The 9995-nt window shown below is 40.9% G+C and overlaps 1 protein-coding gene across 7 annotated transcripts in view; it reads left to right on the top strand.

Moving 5' to 3' along the window:
• Positions 1-2076: 2076 nt before the first annotated feature.
• CDC27 (cell division cycle 27) overlaps positions 2077-9995 on the top strand; it is a 60002-nt gene continuing 52083 nt past the window's right edge. For all 7 annotated transcript variants that reach the window (XM_074320856.2, XM_019732997.3, XM_074320855.2 and 4 more), the window contains exon 1: positions 2077-2241. In XM_074320856.2, coding sequence (XP_074176957.1) covers positions 2215-2241 — 27 coding nt within the window. In that variant the 5' untranslated portion in view covers positions 2077-2214. The remainder of the gene's footprint in view (positions 2242-9995) is intronic.

The raw sequence follows: 9995 nt of genomic DNA, 5'->3' as shown, positions 1-9995 counted from the left end.
CGTGAGTCCTTGTATCTTTCAGCCCCCGTCAGACCAATGATGGTAATATTCTTTATCTGTGCTATCCAGTATGGAGGTCAGTCACATGTCTAGTAAGTCCTTGGAATGTGGCCAGGACATCTAAAGAACTTCATTTTTAATTTCACTTGAATTTAACTAAACTTTAAAATAGTGAGTAACTATCGTACTGGACAGTGTAGAAGACTATTGCCATTCAAATTCACCCAGCATAACCCTGTTAAAAGAACAGGGCACAGAAAATCACCTTAGCACCTACCTTTTGTGGGGCTACAAGTACATAAGCAGTGATTACAGACGGCTGGTGGATTACGAGTTGCTTTGTCGACTGGTGTTTAAAAAAACAGTCACCCAAAGGAAGAGAGAGACCCATTCTAATCTGATTTCATCTGTATAAAATAAGAACCAGAAAGGGAAATTTCCATACAGTGGAATATACTATGAGTACCACATGTAACCTAGAAATGTTCTAACCAGAAAATTAACTTTCTGGTGGCTTAGATGGTTGGAGTGCCATGCTAACACTGAGGTCGCCAGTTCGATTCCCACGTGGGCCAGTGAGCTGCGCCCTCTACAGCTAAGATTGTGAACAAGGTCTCTCCCTGGAGCTGGGCAGCTGTGAGCAGCTGGAGGTTGGCATGGGCTGCCGGGGCTGCAGTGGGCTCCCTCAGGCTGCTGTGATGCCGTGGTCTACTGTGTGTGTGGGCAGCCGTGTGCTGCCAGGAGCGGCCCGTGGCCAGCATAAGTGGCCTGTAGCCATCGTGAGTGGCCAGCAGCCGTCAAGAGCTGCTGTGAGCTGCCGACTGCCGACTGGCAACCGCCGGGGAGCGCAAGGCTCATAACACCAGCATGGGCCAGGGAGCTGTGTCCTACACAACTAGACTGAGCAACAACGGCTTGAAATGGAGTGTGGGGGGAGGTGGAAGAAGGGGGGAAATTAACCTTCAAAAATGATATTCCTCGTTTCCTGAAAAACAAAGTTTTACTAGTTCTCTGGTTCACATATTTTTTGGGGGAAGGGGCATGAAAGTAATTTGAGAGAGCCTACTGCATTAGACAGCCACATACACTAATATATTCATCTTATTTTTTTCAGACTAAGAACATAGAAGTTCAGAGAGTTTATAACTTGCCCAAGGTCCTAAAAATACGTAGTAGAGCCAGAGATTAAATTCAAAAGCAAGCCTCTGCCTTTCCAATTCCACACTCTTTCCAATACACCAGAAAGCCTCTCCAATCAAGAATAAAAATTTCTGCCTGTCTTTTGAGATTTTCCATGATCTGGTCACGTAATATTTCCAGTTAATGCCTTAACTCTTAACAGACTGATCTCATTTCTGCTTTCCTTCACTTATTCTCCTTTTTTTCCCCTTCTCATTCTAACCATTCTTCAAATCCCAATTTGTCCCGTTTTCCTTCTGTGAAAAGTTCCTCATCTTAATCCCAATTAATTTCCCTCTTCTCTGAATTTTCACATCATTTATAATGGGCACCACACAAGGTAGCAGGACTTTTCCCTTAAGTAGACTGTAATCTCTTTGAGGACAGGGGCCATACTAAAACTTTGAAGGGTGGAAATTTCCTATTTCCCTCTGAGATATGAAGAGGTACTTCTGGAATGGATAAATGACCTAAATTCAATAGGCAAATACTTCATGATTAATTAAACTCAGCCTCAAACTCCCGAGTTTTACCCTTTGCTTAATCGACCGCACACGAATTAATCCAGAAAGCTCAGCGGCGAATCAAGACGGCAGCCGGGCCACGTAACGATGCCCGCCAGCTCCAGCCCGACACGCCCAGCCCGCTGGGTGCTGATTGGGCGTGGCCCAGCCGAGGGTGGCCGATTGGGCGTGGCGTGCGTGAGTAGAGGCGGGGCCGAGAAGAGGAACCTATGCTCTGGGTCAGACTCGGTAGTCTCCGATAATCCTCGACAATTTCCGGCAACGGTCTCCTCCTCCGCCGGTTCGCCTCGGGTTTTTCCGACATCCTTCGGACCTTTCCGTCCTGCTCCCGCGCGGATCTCTTCACTTCGGGTATTTCCGTGTCCCGCTCGGAGGTGCTCGGCAATCGCTCGGCCGCCCCCATCCCCCGGTAACGGTCGCTGGTTAGTTTAAATGAGCCGGGGCTGGCCGGGCCGGAGCCGCTACGGGGGGGGGCCTGAGGCACTGCAGAAAGTGGGTTTGAGCCTCAAGGATGACGGTGCTGCAGGAACCCGTCCAGGTAATGATAACCCCCTTCTCTGAGGCTTGGCTCGCGGCCCCAGTCGGGAAGCCGCGTATGGCTACTCCGCGGCCTGGTGCGGCCTAGGCCCGGCTGCTTCTCCCGCCTCTCCTTATGCCGGGTCCTGCCTGTCTTCTCGTCAGTTCAGAGGCCTTGCCCACAACCTAAGCCGTATTATCTCTGGGCCTACATTACTTCTGCCCCTAGTGTGAGCAGCATTCGGCGATAATGCCTTCCATTCCGAGCCGACGTCCGGCTAGCCCTCCTGTCAGTCTAAGGGCCTGGTCCTGGCTGGGGTGAGAGATGAGGGTGGGCGGGGGGTGGCGGGGGAAACTCGCCCCAGGTGCTCTGTTACCTAAAGGATGATTGGGAAGCACATTTGATCAGAGCTTGCATGGTCTTCATAATGGTTGGGCAAGTTTGTGAGGGGGGTGGTGGTGGTTTGGTTTGGTTTGGTTTTGTCTTATGTGAGAGGGTAGAGGGATCGGTATTTTTAATACTAATTTCTATTTTGGTAACAGACTTACTAGCCCACGTTGCTTTTCTCGTTCAGTGAATTTCCCACTGAACAATAATCTGAGAAGAGAACTCCCAAGGCCTAGTGCTAAGGTGCAAGCACCTACACAAGGGGAGAGGGTGGAAACGGCAAATCTGGGTTTTTTCCATAGCCTCTGATGGGGATCAAGAGTGTTTCAATTCATGTTTATAAGGCGTCCAGGAAATGAAAGACCAAGAATGGTTTTTCCATCTATCTCACTGTCCTTACCACACCAAGGTATGCTTTGACGCACACTGCTCTGTTGGCATGGAAGAAACCCTATTGGATTTTAAGTGTGCGATGCAGTGCCAAGTCATTTCCCCCTGCCATCTGAAGAAACTGAATCTTTTGTCCCTTGGTGATGGACCGGGTCTGGGAGACTTTCAATCCACCATTTGATCTTTGACTTGATTTAAAAAGTTGACCTCTATCAACTACTGTCATTGAGTCATGGACTTTCTTTATTTTGAAGATATAAAGCAAATCGAATTTAAAAGTTAATTCATATTACCCTTAATAAGCCTGTGATAGCAAATAGTAAATATTTTAATACATTACTACTTCATATTTCCTTAATTCTTCTCCACCAGATGAAATACCAGTTTCTTCTAGTTGGCTTCTTCTCTAGCCCTTTACATATAGCAGCTATTATTGGTTGCATTAATATCATATAGGATTCTAGCTTAGGAAATTCACCTGTTTGTAAATTGTACCAGTGCTTCCAAAGCTATTTCTTAACATCCAGATTCCTCTTACTAGTAAAGAGTCCCTTTTAAGATTTTTTTTTTTTTTGAGGCCTAACATGAACTTAGAAGTTGCTGTCTGTACCTTAAATGGATAAGTAGATCACTCAATTGTTTAATTTGTCTCATATTCTTGTAATTTTGCCTTAATAATTGATACATTTGCCTTCTCTTACCCCAAAAGGCTTCTAAAATGATAAATTAGTTGTATTGCTAGCTTATAACCACTATTTAATAATAATTTCAACTTGTATAAAAACATGGAGAAGAAAAGAAATATCTAGCCTATTCCTACATAGTATCCCTCAGGTTTCCTTTCTTTTCCTTAAAGTTCTCTTGGCAGTAATACACTTAGGTATTTTTAAGGCTTAAAAGTCAAATTTGGTTTGCTTGGGGTTTTTTTCACACTACCTTTGTCCATTAGATTCAGGGATGGTGGTAAGAAGCTTTAGGATATGGCTACGTGAGAATTTTGGTTGACTTACAGTATACAAGTAAGATACCATTCAGGAAGGGGTCTGGAGCAGTGAGCGGAACAGCAACTTTGGCTACAGTGATAAAGATCAACTGATCTGGGATAGTGCTGAAAATGGAAAGAATTAGGAGGAAAATAAAAATAGGACAGATAAATAAGATATATATTTTTTAACTATGGCGAGTGATTGTATGTATTTGTAAAGGAATGAGAGTAAGTTGGAAAGTTGTTTCCTTTCTTGGCATAACTCAAGGTATTACTGGGCATAGGAAAAAGTTGAGAGAAAAGATGAGACCAACTGTTTTCTGCTTTTTTTTTTCTTTAAAATTTTAATGTGGGATAGTCAGTGTGATATACCATGTAAGCCTAAATATAAGCTTCTCCATATTATTTCTCATAGTAAAGGTGTTACTTGTCTGTGGGGGTACAAAAAAACCAACTTTTGCCCCACCTTCTGTTTTCTTCTAGCTGGGCTAATTATCAGATTAACATGAGACAGGTTAACAGGAGAAAATGTCCAAATTTTATTACAGATGTGCATGACGGGGTGTCATAAGAATGAGACATGAAGACACATTGGACAATTGAGGTTTATGTGCCATTTTAGACAAAGGTGAAGCGGAGCAGGGGTCTGGGATTTTAAAGGAAAGTAGACAATTCACAGGTAGACAAGAAAGAGCAAACATGTGGTAAACAAATTCTTGCTGGGCTACCCAGAAACAATGGGTCACAGAAGGAAGCTCAACAAACAGGCTTTGCTAGGCTTCTCACTTTCTTCCACATTTAGTTTATAGTGAGGCTAAAAGAAGGTGATGCTCCCCTTCTCTTTCTATCTGAATTCCTTTAGACAGGTAAGGGCGGAGAGTCAAAGGTTCTGAGTCTTTTGTTTCTTAATAACCAACTTAAAATCAATATCCCAGAAGGCATATTTTGGGTTGGCAAAACTTTGGTTCCCCTCAAGTCTTTACAAAAATCTCTCCTATTGTGAGACAGAATTCTGTTAATTATTTTTAATATAACTGTTTGGGAAAGAAACTCACATAAATGAATTCAATCAGTGCTAATTTGGATGTTTATAAAATTCACCTGATGAAATTGATCTTTTAAAAAAGCAAACACATTTTAATAGATTTATCAATTATTCCTGGAAGTAGGGCTTCACAGTTAGAAGTGTTAGATGAAGTTGTAAACAAGCCTTGTGAAAATCACCTTACTAAGCAGTATAGTAAGTGGGTACCATACACCTCATATCGTTTTAGAGATCATTAGATAGTGAAGGTATACTTTTGGCTTGGGATAAGATGTACAGGGACAACAATCTAACATGAATTCAGAGTACCCTATTTCAAATAACAAAATTGAAGGTGGTCAGGAAAATGGTGTTAGGTGACAAAAAAAGCCTTCATTGATGTCAAAGATATATGTGAACAGTTTCAGTAAAATTGTTCTATTCAGTGAGAATAGAAAAAGATGAAATTTCTAAATATGTTTTGTGATTTTTAAAATATATGTGTGTAACTGCATTGATTAATCAATAGGCATTGGACTGTTTGATCGTCATTCAAAAATGTATGTGTTCATGTTAACTGAAACACATTTGTTTATGAATTTTTCTTTTGGAAAGTAGAAGATCACCATGTATTTAGGTACAATAGAGTATCTTGAAGACAGTGCTACATAGTACCTGAACTGAGAGAAGAAACTTTGGGGAGTGAGGGTGGAGGAAGAAGTCATTGCAAGTACATAATAATTTAATTCCTTTATGGACTCGTGTCCTGATGTAGCCCTTTTTGGGCTTATGGTCTGTTAAGAGAGAAAACATTAACCAAGTAATCACAAATTAATATACAGACTGCGATCAGGATATTATAAATAGGGTGTGAGGAGAGCGACCTAATAGGAGGGACCTGACGCAGGTGCGGGTGTCAGGTTTGTACCTGGACCACCGAAGGAGGTACTGCAAAGCAGCCAAAAGTTAAGCAGCCTCAGTGACAAAATCAAATAGGAAAGAATGTTAGGCATCTGCTGTGTACCAAGCACAAAAAGAATGTAAAAGACATTCTAAAACCTCTTAAAAGGATGTCAGGAAAGACCTTTTTGAGCAAATAATATTGAATGTTATGCAGATTCTGAGATCTGAAGATTGCAAAAGAAATAGTAATTTGAAGAGCATTAAGAGAAAACAGCACGAGCAGAGAGTCTCTAAGACAGCAGAACGTGGCTTTGGAAGAACTGAAAGAAGTCCAATGTGGCTGGAGTTGCATAGTAATGGAAGGCCATTTTCATTTCAAGGATAATGGGGAATCTGTTGAAGGATTTTTAGCAGAGGGTTGTGAATGTTAAGATCTCTCTGGCTACTGTATGAGAAATGTAATGGGAGGAGGGAGGCAAGAGTGAAAAACAGTCTTAGGATAAAGGTAACGTACACTAAAATGGTAACAATGGAGTAGGAAAGAGGTAGATAAATTCAAGAGCTGTTTTGGATTTAGAACCAATGAGACATGAAAACTGATTGGATGGGGGGAGGTTAATGACGGCTGCCTGGATTTCATTTTGGTGGTGCCATTTAATAAATGGAAAATTTTTTGAGGAGGGGATACATTTGAAGGCGGATGATTAAGAATTCTGTCTTGTCCAAATTGAATTGGAGACATTTGTGAAACCAACCAGAAGAAATGTGGCGGTATAATCTCTAATTTTTGAGGGGTCTAGTCTTGTTGGGAAGGTAAGAATGCTTAACAAGAACAGTTGGATAATGTTGTAAGTCATTATGTATTTGGTTGCACAGATAAAGGAATTCAGAAAAGAGATCCTTGCAGACTGGAAAAATGGGAAAGGTTTCTTGAAGGAGTAGAACTTAAAGCTTTAGAAGATGGGAAGTCTTTGAATTGGGAGAGAAGAGGAAAACCATTTCTGGCATGGAATGGCAGGAGCAAAAGCCCAAAGTTGGGAGTGATGTGCAGGAACAGGAGAAGAGTGAAATATTACAGCTTTGGCAAGAATGGGAATTGACAGCAGCAAGAGCTAAGGTTTTGCTAGCCAGGGAGAATCAGGTTACAAGGGACTTAACATCCAGGCTGAGGAGTTTAGATTTAATGTATTGTAATAAATAGCCATTGTAGGTTTTTGAACAGAAGAATTATGTAATGAAAGCACTACTTTGGGAAGATTAATCTGGTGCTGTTGGGAAGGAGGGATGAGACAAGAGCTAGGGAGACATGCAGGCTAGTAGAAAAATCCAGTTACATGGTAATATACACCAAGGTTTCTCAATCTTGGCACTACTGATGCTTTGGGCAAGCTACCCTGTTTCCCGAAAATAAGACGTAGCTGGACAGTCAGCTGTAATGTCTTGTGGAGCAAAAATTAATATAAGACCCGGTCTTATGTTACATAAGACCGGGTCTTACAGTAAAATAAAACCGGGTCTTATATTAATTTTTGCTCCACAGAGACGCGTTAGAGTTGATGGTCCTGCGAGGTCTTATTTTCGGGGAAACGGTAATTTATTGTGGGGGACACTGTCTTGCGTATTATAGAGTGTTTTGCAGCATCGCTGGCCTCTACCCATGAGATGCCCCCTCACAACCAAAAATGCCCCCCCACATTGCTAAATGCCCCTTGGGGGGCAAAATTGGCCAGATTAAGAACCGCTGGTGTAGATCTAAACTAGAGTTGTAGAAATTAGATTGTAATGTATAACAGTAAAATTCCACAATGGTTTTTTTTTCTTACATTTTCCTATATTGTCTGAGGCTTTTATTATCAATTTTTTATGGTCTAAAAAAGCAGCTATTTTCTTTTTTGACAAGAACAAAACAAAATTATGTTGTCACATTTAAGTCTGAATTAGTTATACAACTTATAGAAGTTTGTTTATATTTTAAATAATATTTTGTGTTTAAGAAGAGCAAGCAAGGAACTTTGCCATTTAATTTCTATGCTGTTGATTTATCTTTTGAATTAATGCATGCTAGGACTAACCCATTAATTTAATCAGTAGGATTTCTCTTGTAAACTTTTTTGGGTGGTAGGTGTTGTTCTCTTTGGCTTCCTGACTCTTAACAGCATTTCATCTATGTGGCTTTAATTTGTAGAGCTCTTGAGGTGATGTACTGAATGATACTCTTTCAGGGGCAGATCCACACAAGTACTTGGGCAGAATTGGATGAATAACTAGGGGGCTAATCTTAGCCCTGCTCATCATCAGCTACCAATTTGCAGTGCCTTAGAGAATAGTTCATTCCCCACTCCATTCCCCAAAAGAGACACCATCACTCAGGAATGCAGAGGTGCTTGAGCTGAGTACTGTGTTTCCCTGAAAATAAGACCTAGCCGGACCATCAGCTCTAATGCGTCTTTTGGAGCAAAAATAAGACTCGGTCCCAGGTATAATATAATATAACATAAATACAAATACAGTACCAGGTCTTATATAATATAAGCCCGGGTCTTATATATAAAACTGGCTCTTATATTAATTTTTGCTCCAAAAGACACATTAGAGCTGATTGTCCGGCTAGGTCTTATTTTCCGGGAAATATGGTAGTGATGGAAGCTATATGTGGCGTTCTCTTAAGTGGCAGGTTTTACTACTGGGATTTATGGGAGCTTGAGTTTGCTGATTTCACTTTGCCTTTATGACCCTCTCAAGAATTGGTGATAAAGGATTTTGTTCTGAACAAAGCTTGACTTTAAATCAGAAAGGGATAGAACTCTTGAATATACTGCTTTTATTTTTCTCTTTCATTTCTTTGATTTTAAGAAGAAAAGAATTCAAAGTTCTAGGGCTTTATGGCTATAGTATATATGTGTCAAATTTTCCTGGTGATCAGTAGTACTAAGGTAGCTGGTGAATCATTGCGTCTTTTGTGACTTATGTGTCACAGAATAAATAATTGTGGCAGATATGCTGGGAGATGTTATATAATGGAAACTGTACCTTAAATTACATATATATATAACTTATTTATATTAAGAGATGGGAAAGAAAATGGTTTTTTTTAAAAAGATTTTTATTGGGGAAGGGGAACAGGACTTTATTGGGGAACAGTGTGTACTTCCAGGACTTTTTTCCAAGTCAAGTTGTTGTCTTTTCAGTCTTAGTTGTGGAGGGCGCAGCTCAGCTCCAGGTCCAGTTGCTGTTGCTAGTTGCGGGGTGCGCTGCCCACCATCCCTTGCGGGAGTCGAGGAATTGAACTGGCAACCCTTCGGAGTTAGGAGCATAGAGCTCTAACTGCCTGAGCCACCCACTGGGCCAGCCCAAGAAAATGGTTTTAAGTGCCTAATGTGTGCCAGTCAGTATACTAGGAGCACTATATATGTATCATTTCATTTAATTCACACAAATCCAAGAAATAGAGCTCCAATTTTCAGATGAGGAAATTGAGGCTGAAAAAAGTTAAATAATCACCCCCAAAGTCACACTGCAGAAAGTACTGGCACACAACTTTGAACAAAGGTCTCCAACATCAAATCCTGAGTATATTTTTTCTACTCACCATGTTTTTTCATTTACAACAAAATTAAACAAGTAAGTTCTTAAGAAATCCCCATGTTTTATAAAGGAGTAATTAGGTGGTGATTATTTGCAATACAAAATAATTCTATGTGCCACAAAGTTTCCTCTAATAGAGGAAATCTCTAATAGAGATTTCCAGAGATCCTTAAGTATGTATGGAATATACAAGAATGCAGAGAGACTTAAGGCTAAGACTAACTGAAGGTGCTAGTAATTGGAGGACTGCCAGAGTCAAGGATCACTGTGTATTCATTCTACACACATTACTGCTTCAAAAGTACCCAGTAGGTGCTGGGATTGTAATAGTGAGCAAAAACAGATGTCCCTGCCTCTCTAGTGTTTATGTTATAGTGAGGAAGACATGCAGTGCTATCCTAAATAAGTATAAATGACAACAGTGAGAAGTGTGACAAAGGAAAGGTACTTGGTGCTGTTAGAGTGTATAATAAGGATGCCTGACCTCATCTAGGGGTCCCA

The sequence above is a fragment of the Rhinolophus sinicus genome, chromosome 12 (assembly GCF_057876585.1).
Source record: "Rhinolophus sinicus isolate RSI-liver-muscle chromosome 12, RSI-T2T, whole genome shotgun sequence".
Lineage (NCBI taxonomy): Eukaryota > Metazoa > Chordata > Mammalia > Chiroptera > Rhinolophidae > Rhinolophus > Rhinolophus sinicus.
This window is presented reverse-complemented; position numbering and strand designations above follow the sequence as displayed.